Source organism: Merops nubicus, unplaced genomic scaffold (genome assembly GCF_000691845.1).
Source record: "Merops nubicus isolate BGI_N331 unplaced genomic scaffold, ASM69184v1 scaffold30960, whole genome shotgun sequence".
Lineage (NCBI taxonomy): Eukaryota > Metazoa > Chordata > Aves > Coraciiformes > Meropidae > Merops > Merops nubicus.
Window position 1 is genome coordinate 16 of NW_008581378.1, and position 21,736 is coordinate 21,751.

The 21,736-nt window shown below is 37.5% G+C and overlaps 1 protein-coding gene across 1 annotated transcript; it reads left to right on the top strand.

The window, feature by feature from the left end:
• Positions 1-304: 304 nt before the first annotated feature.
• Positions 305-21,385, top strand: SERPINI1 (serpin peptidase inhibitor, clade I (neuroserpin), member 1; the record flags this gene model as incomplete). Its single annotated transcript, XM_008949816.1, has 7 exons — positions 305-535; positions 3,185-3,379; positions 4,254-4,458; positions 12,260-12,357; positions 18,343-18,429; positions 19,216-19,305; positions 21,088-21,385. Coding segments are annotated over 7 exons (983 nt in total), but the record flags the coding sequence as incomplete, so codon positions are not given.
• Positions 21,386-21,736: the final 351 nt, after the last annotated feature.

A 21,736-nucleotide genomic window follows, 5' to 3' on the forward strand; every position in this document is an offset into this window, starting at 1 on the left:
ACTCGTTTGGTCTTGAAAGGTTTAGCATTGATATGTTGGTGATGGGATCCAAATGCTTCGTTAATTATGCTAATTGTAGGTAGTAAAACAATTATGCTCTAAATAATATATTCTGCCTTGTAGATTGTTCTTTCAGCTCTGAAGGTATGTGTAGGTTTAGAAACAAGTCTAGTTAAAAAAAACCACTTTTTTTTCTTTATGGCATAATATGTATTTGTGAATTCCCAGCAGAATAAAACCTATGGAATAGTTTTCTTTTCTGAAACACTGAAGGTGGATTTTTATTTTTTTTTTTTTTCCTCAGGTGAAGAGTTTACCTTCTTGAAGGACCTTTCTGATATGGCAACTACTGAAGAAAGTCATTATGTTCTCAATATTGCTAATTCTCTCTATGTGCAGAATGGATATCATATCAGTGACAAATTTCTGCAGTTGGTGAAAAAATACTTTAAAGCTGAAGTAGAGAATATAGATTTCAGCCAAAGTGCAGCTGTAGCTACCCACATCAATAAGTGGGTGGAGAATCATACAAATAGTAAGCCCACGTGATTCTTTTCTATACTTCCTGCAGTGTTTGTGTTTCCAAAGCTGTACAGTGTTGTTGAGTTGTTGCCTTGGCTTTTATCTCTTCCTTTTGAGACCAAGTATCTCCTCTGATAAAAGAATTCTTGTGTCAGCTTTTTGTGAAATTATATATATTTTTTTCCCTGTGCAGGAGTGATCTGTCTTAAGTAATATTATCCATTCCTTATCATATAGTATTATCTGTCTGAATATTTTTTCCACTGTCTTACTGTCTTAAATTACCTATAATATTCATTGAAGGAGAATGTTTTTGTGGTAGGAGTTTTAATAGTATTTTAATACTGATTTTGGTTATTAAATTACAAAAAGAATAAGTACTGTTGCTAACTGCAGAAAAATTGTCTGCAAAAAAAAAAAAATTATATGCCTATGCTTTGGATGTGTGGAGTTTTCAAGGAACTCATAGTTACAAGGTACTGAGAAACAGACTACTAAGGAATACAAAAGATAATGTTGAACCACAGAATCAGACCCTGTAATGTAATCTTTTCCAATGTGAGAAAAATAGATAGCATGTTGAGAGAGTAGTTCATTTTAGGAAGACTGTCAACAGTGTTTCACAACAAAAAATTTACAGCAGGGGAGTAAGCACAAAATGACTGTTGTAAATATATTCAGATCTGCATGATGTAGTGCTTGCTTCGCTTGTGGAATCCCGAAGATGGGACATTTTTCTGGATACGTGCAGAGTCTCAAGGTATGGGAGTCAAGTTAGACCCTGTTGTGGCAATCAAAGCATAATCTCATTCTAGTTTACCTGGCACACTCTGGAGGTTGATATTTTAAGAGTAATTCAGCAGGGATCTGGCTTTGACATGAGTTGTCATTGTAAATTTGGAGGTATCAGAATCCTTTGTAAGGAATTAACACATCACCACGTAGTCTGAGCGTTTAAGAATCTGTAGTGCTTTACGGCAATGTATGGCACCAAACTGGAAAAACACCTCATATAATGCTGCTGTTCCATGTTGGAAATGTATAGTTTTTCCAAGGGAAAACGAGAGCTAATAAATTCATAATAAATTCTTCTCTTTATCTCCAGCGACAGGAATAGAGGGAATGTAAGTGATGCAGCAGATAGCAGAGTGTTTTCAGAGAAACAGGGTGTCTCCCTGAAGGAAAGGTAAAATTCTTTTAGAAGGAACAGCAAGTTCTCCTGCTTAACACCTGCCCCAGGAGCTGGCAGAGGCTGTAATTGCCCTGGAAGGAGCTGTGCAGAGCTAACAAAGGAGCTGTGGGTCTCTTTGCATTAGGTTGCGATAGTAACAGTCTCTCGGCCTAGTCCCTGACCACTAAATCTTGTTCCCTCCTGCCTGCCAGCTCTGACAGAGGAGACTCATTTTCTCATTAGAAAAGGGGTACAAGACAGGCAGCTTTCCAGTTCCAGCATGTTAAGTGTGATGGTAGGCTCGGCACAAAAAACAGAACTGTCGAAGGTTTCCCTGGCCAGAAAAATCCTTAATGTTATGTTAGTGTGTTAAGAAGATGTGGCTAAAAAATATAAGGAACCAAATAAATAATGGAAAAACTGGAATTGTATTCCTTCTTCATTTTTCTCTTTTCCCACCATGGCGAGTGAGTATGGCAGTATTGGTCACATCTCATTTTTAGGAACATTCTAGATACAGTGAAGTACAAACAGCAGCCCATAAGAAATACTACCCCATGATACAGAAATTTCACACCAGTTAGTCAGTGTCATATGCTTCAGAAAGCAGAATTAATTTATATTTTAAACCGTGGATTAAGAAGTAAAAATCAGACTGAGGAATGTGTTTACTTTAACACCTTGTACTGCAATGTCAGTCAAAAATAGAATTGGGCAGGAAAGCTGTCTGAAGTAGGCTGTAATTCTTCAAAAATAGTGACAAATCTGGTCAGTGCACCAAATTTAACAACCTCAAAATTATTTTGTTGGCAAGCAAGCCATTTAAGATGAGATAAAGCAGGTAACAGACTGTAGTCAGATGTAAATTACTTACTTAGGAGTAGGAGCAAAGCAGCTGCCATGCTCAGCTGATGTAGCTCCCATGAACAGAGCAGATGCTAGATAGTTTTTTCTCTTCATTTTCAAGAGCTAATGCCCGTGGAACAAATGCTGTGAATTCATATGGGGTTTTTTTGTTTAGTCCTTACTCTGAAGTCAGTCAGATTTTACTGAACCAGAATATTTCCTTCAGAATTGTCCCAGGTGAAATTCCAACAGGTATACCTGTAATACAATTTAAGCTACTATTTTAAGTGCTTTTTTGGGTCTGAGGCAGAGTTCTGACCTTAAGACAATAGTACTGAACTCTATTATAGCACCAGTGTAAACGTTCCTTGTGTGACCCGTTTTCCACTTGGTTTTATTGTGGGGTGTTTTAAGTAGTGATCAAGAAACAGTTGACTAACACGTACGTGATGGAAGGGCTTATACGCCTCCAGTGTGATTTAGGTTTACAAAACGCTGGCAGTTTAATTTGAAATTTAATGAAACATCAGAACTGGAAATGACGTGTTAGCACAGCTTTTTATTTTCTTGAATTTTTCAAGCTGTCTTAAGTTTTGATTTAATGCTCAACTTGACATGCAGACTGACAGTTGGTTTTCCTCTTAGATATGATCAAAGATTTTGTGTCTTCGAGAGATTTTGGTGCTCTAACTCATTTGGCTCTCATCAACGCCATCTACTTTAAAGGCAGTTGGAAATCACAGTTCAGACCTGAAAATACAAGAACTTTTTCTTTTACTAAAGATGATGAAAGCGAAGTGCAGATTCCAATGATGTACCAGCAGGGAGAATTTTATTATGGTGAGTTAGAGCTTTAGAAATTTAAAGCTAATAAGTCTTCCCTTAATAGGTTTTGTTGCAGCAATACTCATTTGTATTGTTGTCTGTTCTTTCTCCTAGAATTTTAAATGTGGTGTTTGTCCAATGAAGAGACTCTGATTTCAGTATCTTTTCGTAATGTGTGCTTGTCTATTATAAATAGCTAGCAACATTTATAATGACCTCTTTCTTGATTACTTTTTTTAGATCTGTGCTGCCACATGGTGGATATCAAGATGTTTATCCATTACATCTAACCTCTTTACAACTCTTGAGCTAGTCCTGCTTCTCACTGAGATATTTTTCTTGTCCTGTGCTAATTATTAAAATTAATATAGTTTGTTCATTACTGTTGTAATACCCTAAGGAAGGTAAAATAGAGGTGCTTTGAACAGCAGAGCTAATAAGCGTTTTTAGCTTGAGCTTGAACGCTCATGTGGGAGAACCCACATGAATGGCTAGCATTGACAGTATTTCACTCAGTCCCATCATGGAAAAATTATTTCTCCTGAATACAAAATCTCTGCCTGGTTCCATGTGTTGGCAGCTTCAACAGCTTCCAGACTTCTCTCTGTCTGACCAGGGGAAGCTGGGTAATAGGTTCAGACTTGCAGTTATCTGCGAGCTGTGTGATTGCATCAGCTTGTATTCTTTGAGAAAGCAGATGTAAGCCTCAAATCCTATCATAAAGGAACCAATATAAATTTTTTTACGGAACACAATGAAGTGGGTCATTTTTAGTTCCAATATCTTGTAAACACTGCCTAGTATTAGCTTTCTATTTTTACCCTATCTCCAGTGCAGACAAAAGAAAATACTTGTAATAGCTTTTGTTGCTGTTGTTTTTCTTTTGTAGGAGAGTTCAGTGACGGCTCCAATGAAGCAGGCGGTATATATCAAGTTCTGGAAATACCCTATGAGGGAGATGAGATTAGTATGATGATCGTTCTTTCCAGGCAGGAAGTTCCTCTGGTCACATTGGAACCACTGGTCAAAGCCTCACTGATTAACGAATGGGCTAATTCTGTAAAGAAGCAAAAAGTGGAAGTGTATCTACCAAGGTGAGAATATGTTCCTGTGCCACCAGAAGGGGGAAGAGTGCATTCAAATTGAGTAGAGTAGGTAAAGACTTGAACATCTTGATCAAGTCTGCAGTTCTGTAGCACCCACATGAAGGCTGCATTGACAAGAAAACCCAGGGGCTGTGTGGGGTGCAGAATGAAGGTGGTTTGAACACCAGATGAGCACTGGGTTTGCATCCCTCTCACATATGAGCTCCAGAAGGAGAATTTCATCGTCAGGAATAGAGCCGCTCTGAATGATGTTCTGAGTATTGCAGAACTCATTATGGAGAAGTTCAATTTAGGCAGGAGCCATAGAAATATTACAAGTCTGAATTAACAAAACCTAAAATGTTTCATATACCTCCTAGTTATATTTCTGCCTGCTGTTAATTTAAAAAACTCTAATAGTGTTTGTCTGTACAGACACGAGTGGTTGACTGTTGAGAGGTAATTCCAGTCAATTTGTGTCTTTTGTCTTTTTTCCTAGCTGTAATAAATGCTAGGGTGTTTTTTTTTTCCTTAGAGAAGCAATAAAATAACAAGACATTATTACCAGGAGGGATGAAACTTCAGTCAATTCATTTGTAGACATAAGCTGTGTGTGCTCAGTGGCATATTTGCTCACATACACCTCTTAGTTATCTTTCCTACAATGCTGTTTCATCTACCTTCAAATATTTTTCATGCTTGCCCTGCACTCAACATAGTAACAGAGTTGTTTACTACTAAATGTCACTAATAATGTATAGTTGGATCATGATGTCCTTCAAGTGATTCATAATGACTTCATTGAAGTATGTATATAACAATATGGCACAAGTTTGATGTGAATCGCTTGTACTTACTCTGCTTGTGTGGCACTGTGCAGCGGGTACACGGCAGCAGGAAAAAAGATTACAGTGGATCCTTTTAATCATTAAATAGCTCTTTGTTTTCAGGTGACTCGGAGATTTGAGGTGGTTGTATTTCACATGTAAAGAGAAGGGCAAGAATCCCTGCAGTTCATCAGCTTCCTTTCCAAAGCAACAACAGCTTTCAAGAAGCTAACTGCAGCTGAGCTCAGTAAAACAGGGCTAGCCAGGGTAAATTAGGTTGAGATGGACTAGTGTTGCCAGCATGCCTTGATTCCAGCTCGAGATGGAATTCCAATTCTCTTCAATGCTGTTACACTTGGAGTCAGAGTGGCGAGAAAACAGCAGCATTTTGGGGTTTGTTTTCTCTGCCCCATAGTAAGAGTTCTCTTTTTTTAGTAGCATTTCCTTTGAAGAGCAGCAAAGAGCTGCATTGCAGGTACAACCTACTGTACACTATTCCTGTGGTATTTTTTTTTCCTTTTTATCTTTTGGAGCTTCAGGTCCCATGAGCTTTAATATTAACAGTCCACTAAGATGCAGGGGAGGGGTGTTTCTCGTAGGCCGTTACTCCTGCAGTCTTGGGCAAACCTTACCTCGAGTTTAACGAGAAGTAAAATACAAGGATTCTTCCATCCCTTGAGCTTTTCTTTTCTGACAAGAGCATTTCACAGCCTGTGTATCAGGTACTGAAATTCCAAAATTTAGAGGCTTAGACATCTAAAGTTAAATACATGAATGACATAAAAAACATTAGTTATGCTTGACTTGGGTGAAGTTTGTAGAAGTAGGTTTGGGTTTTGTTTGTATTTAACCAAAAGCAGAGACTGCAGGATTCTCTGTAGCCCAGTTCTCAGACAGGAGTTTGGGGCCTAGGTTTTGTATGGCCATAAAAGGTTCTTATTTATTCCATCCTCAGGCTAGTTGTCATGCCTGTAGCTCTTATCTAAGAACCTCAAATAACTTGGGTAAACACTTGTTAGTTAAGGCCATAAAAAGGCAGAACAGGTACAACCAGGTGCTGATTACCTTCAGAATTTTCAGATTATAAAAGATAACTATCATGAGCTTGAAATTCCATGTAGTAATACTGTAGTTTCCGTACAAAAATTCCAAAGATTAATTGCCTGCTCCGGAGGTATTGGATTTCTGATAGGGATTCAGAGGTGATCTACAGGATTTTATCAATGCTCTAAATAAACACTTCATAAATATTGTATGCTCTGACTCAGAAAGGCATGTTATGAAATGTGGCCTGCAGGCTCTGTCCTCTGAGAAATTGAAAGTAGCACTGGAATAAAATTAAATTTTTATATACTGAAAGATGCTATCCAATTATAAAGTGAACATTTTTTAAACTTACACATTTGTAGTAGGACCTGAATGACTAGCCAAAACAGAGTTAATCACAACTTTCCAATTTCTGTTGGCATTATCTCTGTGCAAATGAAATTGTGTATTATTCCTCTTAATAGCAAAGGAGAGATTGGTACAGAATCGTTAAATTATACTTTCTCATTTTCATTTTCAAATCATTGTTTCCAGCTTAACCCAGACTGAAGTGATCAACATTTTAATCCACTTTTTGCATAGGAATGAAACAGACCATGAATCTAATTTACCACGCTGTCTCTCTGACATAAATTATTTGAAGAGCATAGGAGGAACTAGTACCTAATAACAGTGCTACAGTCTGCAGATCTTCTCCTAAGGATTGTTCCAGTATGCCTCCCTCTCTGTAATAACATCCTTGCTTTTTAAGGTATTTAAAATCTAAAAAAAAAAATGCCTCAGACAGTGTTGAAATGATTTTTTTTTTTTTTTTAGAGAAGGCTGTTTCCTCTCACAAAAAAAAAATCACCGAAACCCAACCAAATTCCTGCAAAAACCTAAAAAACCCAACAAAACAACCCCAAAGCAAAAAAAAAAAAAGACATTTTCTTTTTTTTAATGTGTTCTTAGGAGTCCCCTTTTTATGAAGAATAGGCCAATGCTGATTGTTTTTGAGATACAGTAACAGAAGAGGCATCCAACTGTCCACTGGAATACATACTTAGCCAACTTCTGCAGCCCATGTTAAGCCCTGGATAGAAGGACCTTGCCAGGGAAGGAACCATAACCTGCCTTGCTTCCCTGGTCAGAGCAGCTGTATGGGCTTATTTGTTGGTTTTGGCTGTTAGTGGGGTTTTCAGTTACGTGCTTGGTTGTTTTCAGGCTATTAAATCATGCAGGCTGGTTCTAGCACCTCAGGACAACCTAGGTGAGATTCCAACTGATATGTTGGAGTTGATATCAGCTGGCAGCTCTGTGCTATAGGCTGCTTGCTAGGTTAAAATAGTGATTCGGATCCTGAGGGCCTTACCTTCAAGCAAGAATCTTGATGATTTCAAGCAATGGAGCCATCCTTTGTTTGCTTTTTGTTCTGCAGAATTTCAGGTGTTAGAGCCAATCTGAAAACCTGGAGTTTCTCACTTTTGCTCACTCAGAACTCTTAGTAATGTTGGAAATTATAGCCTTTGGGATGAATCATACTAGGCTGTAGTTCACTTCTGTTGTATAACTAGGAGGTGTACCCTAAAACTTCTTGATTCTGCAGATCCTTAGTGTCTAAGGACTTCATGAAAAATTCAGCATTTTAGAAGGGTTGCACAGCATCATAAAATCTGAAGCCATCTTTTCTTCTGTTTCAAAGTCTGTAAAATAAAAGAAAGATGGCCTGGCACGGTATGTTAAAGTTAATGCTCTATACAAAACCTAAAGGTTCAGACACATAACTAAGGAGACTGTTGATGACATAAATGCATCATTTTAAGTGTAATCCTTGTGCAAGTTTTATCTATGACGTAAATATCGTCATTCCATGCTAAACCATCTAGGGAATTTATTCTTAGTTTCTCAATCTAATTCTACTTCCTAAGCATCTCATTCTGTTGTTTATTTCATGTGAGAGACATCCAGAATCAGTGGAAATCCAGAATTTTTGTTCAGCCCTTTGGGCTACATTTACTTGTAGGGAGTAGAAAGACTTTACAAATGAACATTGTAAATAAGTGTAGAGCTAACTCATATTTTCACTTCTCCTTGTCTTTGGCTAATAGCTGATAGGCAAGAGTCACTAGCCCTTATTGGTACCTTTCTGCTCAGTGCCTTCTCAGGTGGTCTGTAGAAGCATATATCCATGAGCATGTGGGTCGGTGAACCTCCTAGAGCTGCTCAAGTACAGAAGCTCTCCTCTTGACTCAACAGACCAGGCTTTCTCCTCCGATCCTGTGTTGAAAATACCACATCTTTGCTTCAGTGTCTTTCTCAGACTTCTCTTTGTGATTTTTAGTGCTCCCAGTTGCAACTATGCCATGTCTTCTGATACTGAAGTATTGAAATTGATTTTTTTTTTCATTGTATTTTTAGCGTCAGAAGCACATAAAAGACTGTGGGGAAAAAAAATATGACCATCTGGATCATTCTATGCGGCAAACACTGCAAATAACCATATGTCAGGGCTAGTATCATGTAACTCGGTGTTTCCAAAGTCTGGAAGTACTGCAAATGCCTGGCTTGGGAAATGAGATTGAGTGTCTCTCTGTGTTCTAGGTTGTCAGCTTTGATTTTCAATACCTATATCACTGTCTGTAAAGAATGCAGAGAAATCCACATATGACTGGAGGATAAGTCATACCGAATGTTTACGTCTGATTGCATAGCCTGAAAATAAATTTCCAAGTGTAAAGCAGCCCTATTTTTGAAAAGAGGGTAGTTCTGATGTCAGCTAAAATATTTGAAATATCACTAATAGCTTAGCTGTAACTCTCACTGACCTTCAGAGCATGTGAGAAAGGAGAGGAGAGATTATTCTGAACAGTACCTAACTTTTTTTACCATATGACAAAACTAAAAGGGGAGAAGGGAAGTAATTAGTTTTAATTTTGTGAATAGATAGTTTGGTATTTACACAGCTAATGTGGTATTTTCAGTCTACTTTATTTGTCATAAAGCAGGAACTCCTTTCTAAAGATACTGTAGAGACCTTCACTCATCCACCTGTATTTGTCTTTCCAGAGGTTTCAGTCAGGTTATAACCTCAATCCAGTAGTTAAGTGACTCTTGCTATCCTTCATGGAGATGTTCTTTAGCAGTATAACCAATCAACTTGTTTGCATTTTCTTTTTTTAGATGCATATTCAGCTGAGACTTTACAAGTTTAGTTGGTTTTTTTGTTTGTTTGTTTGTTTGTTGTTTTTTTTTTCCCCAAAAACATCTCCCAAACCTCTTTTGTGATTAGTATGCAAAAGCATCTTTTGTCATGCTTGCTTTCTGGGTCACAATTCATCACTTAGCTGATAAGTGGGATTTCTGTCTAGTGGTCCAGAGACTTAAACCCACCTGATTTCCATTTATATCTTACAGTGATTCTCTGCAGTTGGTAAAAATACTTTTTTGCAGTTTTTTCTTATTTGTGACCTCAAATTTTGCTTTTCATGCAGATTTTTCTTGCCCTATCCTGATATACCTTACTAGTTTGACATCACTAGTTAATAGCTAAATTGTCTTGAAAGCTTGATATATCAAATACTAACTGCACTAAAATGAAAGTGGAAAGGGAAAAATACACCACTCTGAAATTTTTAGAAAATGCATTTTAACATTTATTTGCCTTTTCTGCATATTTGTAAGGTAGGTACAATTGGGTGTGTTTTTCAAAATGTTAGTTTTACTATAGAAGGAAATATTTCTGGATTTATTCAGTGTGCACAGACAGGACCTCTGTATTATTGAGGTCTAATTAACTCTAGCATTAGGAATTCAGTCTCAATTATTTCTTGGCGTTTTTACTGAGGTCTCTAAACCAGAGCTGGACATATTTCACGAGTGTGTAGTGAGAGTAAAACTGCTCTGTAGTTTCAGAGCCTAGAAGGCAGCAAAATTTGAATGGATGAGCAACTTGTAGTAGACTTGTCATTTGGCTTGAAGCTAAAATTGTGCATAAGGTCCTGCAAGCTCCCTGACTCTGTAGTTTTGATGTGAGTGTTCACAGCTTTCTAAGAGGAGAACTAAAAAAAAAAAAAGCTAACAGGACACATTTCCATTTCCTAAAATATAATTGGCTGTTTTCAGGTCATCTGGTATGTGTACCTACATCTCATTCATTGAGATAATGCCGCCTGTTATTTTATTTAGAAATGCCCAACTGACTGATGTAGAACATGACAGAACACCAGGAGAGGCTTCTTCCAGTATATGTCTTCGTTGGTCTTTCCTGATTCTTTTGAGAGCTGCCTAAACAATAAAATCACAAGAATCAGTCCTGTTTTCATTCCAGGCATATCCTGGAATTCACCTGACCAGGGTACATGAACAATTGCAGTGCCACCAGTGATTTATCCATTCCAAACTATCTTCAGATCTTACTTTAACTTGCATAAAATTCTTCTCTGAGTACTAATACCTATTCCACTATAGATTTTTGGCTTCTAATGGCATTTCTAAGGTTGTTATCAATGCAGATTGTGTATTTTCCTTACGCTGTGTAAATGTTTTTGGGGAGGAAGATCTGCTCAGCTCTTATCCGGTTTCCTTTCGATGTCCAGATTATTCTTTTTCAAGTTGCCAAGGCTTGTACATGCTGAGGTATCATACAGTTTGGCTCATCAGCTTTCTCTGCTCAGTGTTCTGGGCTATACTTTCTGCTGAAAAGAGCATGTTTTTCCATGTAGCTGGGGAAGTTTAATCCTGAAAAAGGAAGTCACACAGAAGCATGTATTATTTGGTTCTAGTACAGATAAGACCCATATACTAAGGACTGCAGAGTATCTGCAGAGTTATTTCTGACTGACTGGCGTGCTGAAGAAACTGTTGCAACACCTGATGGACTTAATATTTTGTGTTGTATAGTTATAACTAATCACTGTCAGCATAATGTAAATCACCATTAATTTGGTCTTTCTACAGAAAACCCATAACTCACCCATATCAAACATTATAATTAGTCTCTTGTGTTTGTCTGTAGACTTTGAGGTATTTTCTGGTTGGGGCTGCCATTCTTATTGTTACTCTGATATTTCCTCAGCTCTGTGTATGATCAGAAACAGACTAAAAGGACTTGAGTGTTTGTGTTGGGTTTTTTTGTTTGTTTGATTGTTTGGGTCTTGTTTGTTTGTTTTTGTTTGTTTGTTTTTTTCTTTTTACTGTCGCCCAGCATAGCTTTTATAATGTTTTAAAAGCAGTCTTTGTAAATGGAACAAGCTTTTGCCCAAAATCTTGCCATTAGGGTAAATCCTGATTTGTCCTTCCAGCACAGTAACATAGCCTGGAACATGGCTTTGCAAGCTAACCCTGAAACCCTGCCAGGTTATACTCACATGTGCTTTTGGGCTAACAACTATTTGTTTTCCCCGTTCTTTACTCACAATCAAAACCCAATTAAAATTTTGCCACCAGAGTAATTAGAAGCTGAGTCAGAAATGCTTTATATTCATGTTCATAACTGCTGGTCTTTGTTTATGCTGTCTAAATAAAAATTGAGTATCTTTCCTACTCCTGCTTTGCCAACAGCGGACTGTGACGTTTGTGCTGTCCTTTGCCTTATTTGATCCTCTTTTCTAGTATGCCTACAATTAAATTCTGTTTTTATAGTAAAACTTCTGAATAAAAAATAAGCATTTACTTTCGCTACCGCATAATTTTCAGCTGGTTTTGGTCAGGGACTGTACCTATCATTAGCATATTTTTGATTGCTTCTACATTAGAAGAAAAAATCCAGCTGTGAGAGTAAATTTAATTTTTAAGCATTTTTGTAGGTGTCACTATCCTGGGCTACTAGCGCCGAATCTCCTACTTTACATTATTTACCTCACTGTTTCAGTTGTCATTACCAAGTAATTTTAACCTGCTAATAGCAGTAAGTACTGCGTATATCTAAACTCTTTGTAATTTTCTGTTACGTTCTCCAGGTTCACAGTAGAACAGGAAATTGATCTGAAAGATGTCTGGAGAGGTCTCGGAATTACAGAGCTGTTTAGCAGTAGTGCTGACCTCACTGGGATGTCTGGTAAGAAGTTCTTATGTAGTCTCTCAAAGTATATGAGCAAGTACTAAAATTACTTAAAGATAACCAAGGAGATTTTCATGTGGGTATATGGAAAACAAAACAAAACAAACTCCACCTGCTAGCAATTTTTTGACCCTTTGTCATTTTTGCTTTGTGCAAGAGCGTGCTCAATATATAGGAGCAGGGGAGAAATCCATCAGGATGTGTGTGCAGAGTGGGAGATTTTTGCCCTGGAAAAGTTAACTCTGAGTTTCAGAACTGGATCTCATTAGAAATGTAAAGAAAGTGGCAGATCCATGTTAGAGAAAGACATGGGTTCAGTGCCTTGATGGCAAATAGGATTCACACAAGAGGGTTGTCATCTTTTATCTCCAAAGTCTATTTGTTCACAGCGTTAAGGGCATTAAGCTGTTGTACAATTAGTCATCTCCCAAGGTATCTGCTTTGTAAAAGCAGCCCGGGAAAGAAAGAGTTCTGAGTTACCAGCAATTTAGCCACATATGCTGCTTGCCTCCTACAATACGTTGCCAACGCTTCACTTTCAGAAGTTGAAATATTCAATACATTTAGAAATTCAGGTAGAAATGAGATATTTATGCTTTTAATACCTCCTAAAAGGTATTGAAGTGCCAGAAAAGATAGTTGAGTCATCTTTGCCTGAGAAATTATTTATTTTTGTGTAACAAAAGTAGCCAAGTGATCAGCATATTTAGTATGATCTAGCTAGACCCGAATTTTGGCAAGCCCAATAGTTTCATGTCTAGAAGCATGTACCAGTGTGAGCTTGCTGTTGTAGTTACTGCCTAATCAGCCAGGTAGGTCCTTAGCTGGTGGGAAATACCGGCTCTTAATGGTCTGTTTCTGGAAGCAATCACACCCATGTGGTTTATTCAAAATAGAGGTAATGAAAGTGGAGCGTCCTCTAAAATGTACAGCAGAAATGTTTGCCATGTTCATGTTCTTTTCACTTTTGCTAAGTTTGCAATACTGTTTATAGAGTCTCACATAGCTTATTCCACTGTTTTGCCACTTTCACTTTTCTAGAGAAATTGTAGGAAAACCTACGAGTTAGGTAATGTGAAAAGAACTTTAATAAATGAAAAATCCCCCTTTAAAGAATTTTTCTGGAGAAAGACCATAAATTTTCTCAAAGAGAAGTAAGTTTTCCAATATATTCTGGTCCATATGTGTAAAAATATTTACTTGAGAACAAGTACCAAGGAGAATAGAAAATACATAGGAGAAATTAAACCACAAAGGCGGTGCTTGAGTCTTACTTAAATCTAGGCACAACTCACCTATATGTTGAGGACTAATTCTGTGGTCAACAGGCCAGCAGAAAGACTGGAACATAAATGTGGTCTAATCCATGTAGCTAATGATTTTTCTGAAGTTTTCTATCTTTGACAATTATACTGTGCAAAATCAAAAAAACATTTTTTTCATTTTTGCATTTCTCTGCTGTTTAAAGATTAACTTGTTTATTAAATAAAGTAGAGCAGTGTAGAGAGAGAGAGTTCATGAGTCTTATTGTAACATTCTGCCCTTTCACTGAAAAGGGCGTTTCCCACCAGTTGGTGAAAAAAGTCTTTCATAAATTATGAATAAGAAAATGTTTTGGAAAAAAATGTCTTTAAGGAAAACCCTGCTCTTGAGGCTATGGAGAAGAAATTTTCAGTGATTAAAATATGGTTCTTATTTCTAATTTTCACAATATAGAATATGGGGGAGAAGGAAGGGGAAAAAAAATAAGAAAAGTGTTGAAAAGTTGCTTTTATAAATCCCTGCATAGTATGTCAGGTAACAGAGAAGTTGAAGCAAGATGTTCACGTGCATCTCAGTGTCAGCCCTCTGGAAAATTTGTCACTTCATGAAAACTTAGAAGCAGATGTTTGCTGAAAATATTTGTCTGGACATTTTTAATTTAGGAAGATAAAATAATAAAAGAAATTGAAGGAGGCTTTTGAGAAATTCTGTTGCATTTAAAAATACTCTCCTCCCCCTCTCCTGTTGCTCTTGCTTTTGGATTATTGTCAAGGAAAGTCTTCAGCAATTTCAACAACAGCCCAAATCCTACACTGAGATCCAGGCACAGATTGTTGAGTTCAGCGAAATCATCTATGTGGGTTTAGTGGCTATAAATCAAATTGCAGGATTACAGACTTATTTTTCAATATTTAGAATTTTTTTTGCTTTTTGTACTCAATCTCAAAAATGGAAGTAGATGAGTCAGCTTTACCTCCCGGGATGTCTAGATTGTGAGCAACCAAAGTGTTCATCCAGATGCACATTTTAAATGTTACCCTCTTGCAGAATTTAAGTTCTTTGCCAATTAACACAGGTGAGTAGGAGGACATTTTTATTTGGCTGTCTAGTTGCATGTATTCTGACTGTAGCTTTCAGCAAAAGACTTTGACAGGTTTTACTCACATCTCTGATTCCACTGGGTGTTCAAAATAATCTTGAAAAAATTTCTTGGTATTTGGGATTTTATAATTTACACAGTGCATAAACTTGCTACTCGACTATTTTGGCACCACTTAGGATTTACCCTTGAATTAGTTTCTGTACTAAAATTACCCTTCTTTTTCAAGTTATTATATTTCTTTCTGTTGTATAATGCCTTAAATGGCAAGAGCTTTTCATCTCAAGGTGACCTGCGTTTCAGTGAGCAGTAAAGTGATCTTAATGACTTACTTTAACAATATAGTTAGAGGTGCATCAGTCCAGTATATGGCTCTTCCAAGTCTTGACTGAGGTAGGTATAATTTTTCTGGGATAACCTAAGCTAGAAAAGCCCATAAACCTGCATGCTTTTTAAAAATGAAACTTGCAGAGCAACCAGTTGGCAGCTCTGAGTAGGAGTTTGGAAGCATATGGAGTGTAATGACAAATGAAGTGTGATGCTATCAGAGTCATGTACATTAGAAATAAGTTTCAGATTACTCCCACACACTAATGGTTGTCTAGGGTAGGGTCCTGCAGAAAGCCTAAGCTTTGATACCAGCTCTCCATGGGAGTTTGCTGAGATGCCAACAATGAAGTCTTGTTGATTCTTAGGAAAACCCAGTTTCAAAGAAGCTACTACAGAAAAAATGTGATAGCACTCAGCTAAGAACTTCCTTATCCACAGGGAAAGCCATAAAGGAAGATTGTATAATGATGACAATGAGTATGGTGTTGAAGTGTCCTAGTCAGTGATTTGACAGTCACAAAACAAGAGACAAAGACAAGACTACCTGAACACTCAGTGACAATGTTATCCTTCCATACAAAAATATATTCACTCACTTCAGGGAGTGATGAATGAGACGGATGTGATAGTGGGAATATAGAGAAAAGTCCCAGAGGAAGTAAACTGGGCTGTGGAATTTCTCCTTTCACCATCCAAGGACAAAGATATCCAATAAAGTGAAAAGCAACAAATTGAAAACAAATAGAAACTACTTCTCCTATGGAAAGAAAACTCAAATCTTTGCTGGGTGTTCCTTGAGATCATGAGGTTGGTAGGATTTAAAAAAAGGAAACTGCTTCAGAGTGATCAGAACTATCTATACTACATTGAATAAAGGCATTCTATATATTCTGTGCATTAGGAACTTGGTATAAGGCACATGCTGAGTGAGAGGATTTTTTTTTCCCATAAGTTGTCCTGTAGTTTTCATCTGTAAGGCTTCATTGTGTTTGATTCTGAACCAACAATAATATAATAGCAGGCACAGTGTGCTAGATTCATTAGATGTACCTGTGTCATCTGCAGTGGCACTTCTTCTATTCCAGTGACCTTAACAAAATATTGTTAGTTTTCTTTAATACTCAGATCCTGCATACACTTACAAGTAGGCCTACGGTTATACCCTATGGTGAGTGCTAGCAGTGCTCATGCTGTCTAAATTGAGGTCAACAAGCTCATCAGATGGAGACCATCTGATGGCACCATCTGAGGTGCTAAGTATTCTGACCAGAAATATACCTTGGAGTGCCATGAGTACCCAGCACACTATGCAAAGTGAAGTGTTTAGGGACAAAATACCTGCTGTGAACACTACAGGTCACAGTGCTGTAGTAAAAAAGTACCTGTAACTCAAAAACATGATTACGTTAAGTGGGCATTTCTTCGGCTGTCATTAGACATGAAAACGTATTTAGGTTTAAGATAAGGAACTCCAAACCAGCATTTATTTATCAAGACTGCAAAGTTCTTGTTTTCTTCTGGTACGTGCTGTGTAGCTCAAATTCTCACAAGCTTTGAAATGGACTCAAGTGAGGATAACAAATACAGCTGCCTGGAAGGGTGAATTGACAGAACTGACCAGTGAACTTACCAAGAAACCTTTTAACTGAGGGTTTCAAAGGCAGCACATGCATAAGTGAAACCTGCACAAAAGGAGTTGCTGATGGGCAGGGATTTGTCGTTCTTTTTGTCTTGGATATCTACCCATTTTCACCTATGTAAATGTTCTTCCACATCTAGTGTTCTAAAACATATTTTGAAAGCTTCTATCTTAATGGGTTCATAATGGAATGGAAGCTTTAGGGGATGACTATTTAACACTAGATTGTAGTATTTAGTTGGCTCATCATGTATTTTTTACAGGTAATGCTTGAGGCTTGAAGGTGATGTTAGTGTTGGAATGTAACCACCTTGTGCTTTCAGGTGGCCTTTCTGTTAAGGAGAAAAAAGCTGTGAGATTTGTGCTTAGTGTTCAAGTTAAGTAGAAGCTGCATGTCCCATGTTTTAAAGTAGCATAGTGGACATTTTATCCTAGCTTTCCAGATAACATTACTGAAGGAACTGGAAGAGTAGAACTAGTATAATATTTAGTACAATCTAGTATGTTTTACTATACATAGTCCCTAAGGGAATGTTTTGGGACATTTGCAGGTGAGACTTAAGCAGCTGAACTAGGAGGTTTATATCTGTTCTGAGTGTATGTACAGTAATGGGATCTGCTGGGAAGAGACATTTTAAACTCCTGTCTCTTGGGGGTTTGGTGTGCATTAGTGTTAAAACTAATGGCTGTTGTTCTGAGAGCCAAGACAAATGGGCAACAGTTTAATAGTCTCAAGCATTCCTTCCTTAGTGAGCCTTCAGCTAGAGTTTTGGTGTTGAACAAATTGTGAAGGATCAGAAAAGCAAAATGGTGTAGCTGTTTCACTGGGGTGTTCAGATTAGATTTTCATGGTTGTGTATCCCCCTGATGAAAGCTTTTATTCACTTAACTTCCAGTTGTGCTCTGTCATTACTGTGGCTTTTATGCAGGTACAATAAATGTATATCTAATCTTTGTTATGCCTTAGTGATGAAACTTAGTCAAACAGATTAAATGGTGTTATGTGTTTTGCTTCCTGCAAGGTGTTGAGTATTTCAATAGCTCTGATCATTTAGGCACTGCAGAAAAGTAATGAAACATGCACTGACTTAAGCAGAAGTAGGCTTGGACTGAAATTAAAATACTGACAAAGAAGGATGGAAAACAAACAAGACTGAAAAAAAAAAAAAAAAAAAAACAAACTAGTTCCCTGATAGCTTTTGCAATAAGTATTTATCTGCAGCTTCTATTAAATATAATGACAAGAAGAAAGAAAACATCTAATTTTACTGGAGGAAGTCTATATTACACCTAATGCAGATATAAAGTTCTTGATGTACGAGGTATTTGCCGTGTTGTGTCACAACCCTTTTTCCCAATAGCTGAGTTTAAAATCTTTTGTTCGAGGATTGCCTTTTACTTTCCATGGTATCGTGGTGCTCTAGGCAATGCCAAGCTATTTTAGTATCCATAATGTAGAAGAGCACTACAGATTTTAATGTAAACAGTTTTGGCAGAAGGTATTTTAATGTAAGCTCTGTGCTATTATCCTTCCCTGCTTCGTACAGAAGGTGGATAACAGCATTGGGGTTTTTGGCAGTCTTTGGTTTGTTTTTTTAAATGCTTCAGTCTTACTGTTGACACTTGAAATATGTTTTCTTTTTCTCTCCAGATAACAAGGAACTTTACCTTGCAAAGGCATTTCACAAGGCATTTCTAGAAGTTAATGAGGAAGGATCAGAAGCTGCTGCTGCCTCAGGTACCTAACTGAAAAGCAGAACTAAATCAGCTGTCTGGTTATTCTGTGTTAATTTTTTAAAACTGGTGTGCTGTACAGCCAGGAAAGCTAAATAGTGGGTAGCATGAAGACACAGCATAGCAAGTACATTGCTTTTCAGAAGAGAATTCTGGAAATGAAGTGTTGTCATTACTGGCATGCATGAATCTTTATTAACAGCCCAGGAAAATGTAAAACTAAATGAAACACTAGGAAATAATAATAATATCCTGGAGAAATCCATTCATTTCCAAATAAAAGTAATAGAGCCAAATACTGCCCGATTCACAGTTAATTTTACTCTCAGACTCTGAATTATTTAAAGGCTCCAGCTAAAAGCTGCAAGATCAGCCCATTTAGTGGTTACATGTTCTGTAGTTATTAAGGGTTACCTTTTACTATCAACTGCAGGCTTGAAGCTGTTTAAAACAGGTCAGCAGTGCTGTCTAATGTAATTCATTTTTCTTTCTCTAAGTGAGCAGGAATCATAACTTCTCTTAAGGTTTTGGATCATAAAATTTATAAGCTGCTCCCTCATCTGGGACATTGTGACACTCTTCATTGTTAGTCATTCTTAAAGCATAAACAGGCCTGCAATTACTCTGTAGGTCTCTTTCATGTTAGGTTTTTCATGCTCTTTCTTGGTGATGCTTGGTGCTCAGAGTTTGGGACTTCAATGTCTCACTCATGAGCTTCACAAGTTTCTCTCATGAAGAGCAGGAGAATGTGCAGTGATGTTTAACAAGTTGCCTGTTTTTTTCCCTTTAGGAATGATTGCCATTAGCAGAATGGCAGTGCTGTATCCCCAGGTTATAGTTGACCATCCCTTTTTCTTTTTGGTCAGGAACAGAAGAACAGGTAAAAACATGGCAGACTCTGCCACATTTTTCACAGTACATCAGCAAGTGTACAAAAGAAAATTGCACATTTTGATCAATGAACTGGCCTTGTACTATGTATTTCCTTAATTTGTCTTAAAATACCTAATACTGAAAGACTGACCTTTTCTATGTCCCCTTAATGTTTCTCCAAGTAATACACCAAAAATCTGACATAATCCTGAAAAATATTCACAATTATGTGATTAAAAACCCCAGGGAAGAAAAACTTAACATTTTTCTTCAGAGAACACAGTGTTACTGCCCTGATTGTCCATAGTTATTTCATTCTGTAAGAGCTTGGCTGTAGTACGGCCAGTGAGATATGTTCCTGGTACCAAATTATTTGCATAATGGACAGATATTACAGCTATGAATAATTCTGTTGTGCTCTTGAAGTGTTCCGTGGCAGGCAAGGGATGAGAACAGCACTCGCTAACAAAATGGGCAATGATGAAGTAATTCTTAGTTTCATATTTGTAATTCATCTTAATGATATGGATGTGACTGGATGACAAAACATCACTCTGTACCCACAGACTATCATACAGGTCTGTGCATTGTGGTGTCTTACATGTTCTACAAGCAAACTCTAGTAGGTCAAATTTGATGGGTTTTCTTTTTCTGTATTTGAGATCCCCCATCATCATAGATGTCCATTTTTATTAAACCATTTAGATTGCAGTAATGCCTACAGTTTAAGGTCGTTTTGTGTGCAAGGCATAATACCAACTCCTGGTGGGGAGTTGTCCAGAACTAAGTTGAGTATCCTTTCTATTGTAGATACATATTTAGGCTAAAAGGTATCTGGAGAAGGATAGCTCTCCTAAATACATGAAACTCTCCCCCAAAAGAAAAATTTAAATCAAAATAGAGTAGAGCTTGATAGTTTTAACACAGGTCTTAATGTTGCACAGGCCTGGTTGCATGTAGAAAGAGGAACTGCCAACAACTACAGTTAAAGCCTGAAAGCTCATTACTACTCTAGAAATCTAAGGTTAGGAATCTTTTGAAAATATCTGTGATGGTTGCTCTTCTCAACAATGCCCTAAGTGCTCACAATTGTTTAAAGCGTTTAAACAGGTTAGGTACGAAGGCATAAAATGGGAAAAATGTAAATGGCAGTTAAATAGTGCAGGGGAGCAGTATTCATACAGAGAATTCTTTGCTTTGGGTTGCACGCTCTAATGTGGAGTAAATCTGTGAACTCAAAGTATCTATCTATTAATAAATGTTAGCTCATGGGTGTGGAGCTTCTAGGGCTCACTTTTAATTCTATGAGGAATGTTGTCCAGCAGCTGTGAGGCACATGTGGGTCTGAAGTGATCATGAAGGTTGGTCTGATGAGCTGTTCACACTTCACTTGAGGTTAGCCTCAAATGTGGAAATGTGTAGCTCAGTTGACATGAGTGGCAGTACTTCATGGGCCTTCATCAGAACTGACGAAATGACAGTGAACTTTTCTGTTGAGTTCTGGAGGGTTTTCAATCAAGCCCTTAGAATAAGCAGAGGGGTGCCAAAATGCGGATGATTTCACTGTTCTCTGTACTGCATGAGCTCTGAATACCAAGAGGTCCTTTACTCTAGGGCTGTTGATTCATTGCCTTTCATGGCTACCAAGTTCTCTCAGACATATGTTCCTGTAAAAATTGTGCACCATGTGCTCTGGAACGAATATCAGTATTTGTCATCTTACAACTGAACATTTCCTTTCTGTTCTGACATCTCTCCTTCCCTGCCTCCCTTCCCACTTTTTCCACAGGTACTGTATTATTCATGGGGAGGGTAATGCACCCTGAAGCAATGAATACAAGTGGCCATGATTTTGAAGAGCTTTAACTGCCACCAGCTACCAAAAAGAGGAGATAAGCACATGAAGTTTGAAGTTAATATATTTAAGGTTTGCTGTGTTTTCCCCCAAGATACTGTTTAATATGCTTTCAGATCTAAATGTGTGCAAGCTAGTTTCCAGAGGAAAGCTTACAGTATTAAAGTAATGGTTCTGTTTCTGTCATTGTGATTGCTGTGTCCTTAAAATAAACTTGTGTACATGTCAACAACTGTTTGTTGTTCTAGTGAATTGTAAAGCAAAAAAAAACTGCCAATCCTTTATTTGTAATTTTTTTACAGTCCAGAGACTGACTTGATCAGTGAGACAGGAGCAAGATGTGTGCAGCTCTGAATAATGCAAAGAGCAAACCTTGATGCTAATTTATAGAGCTGAAGAGTTACATCTGGAAAATGGGATCTCTTCCTGTAAAAGTAGTAAACAGGCTGCAATACCCTGTCTCATCAAAGTTAATGGAACCAATTAAGCCTAGTGGATTTCATTCTAGAAGATAACTGTGGTAGACTTTGTGTGAACTCTCCCACATATGATTCTAAAATGTTGCTTTTATGAATGCTCCTGC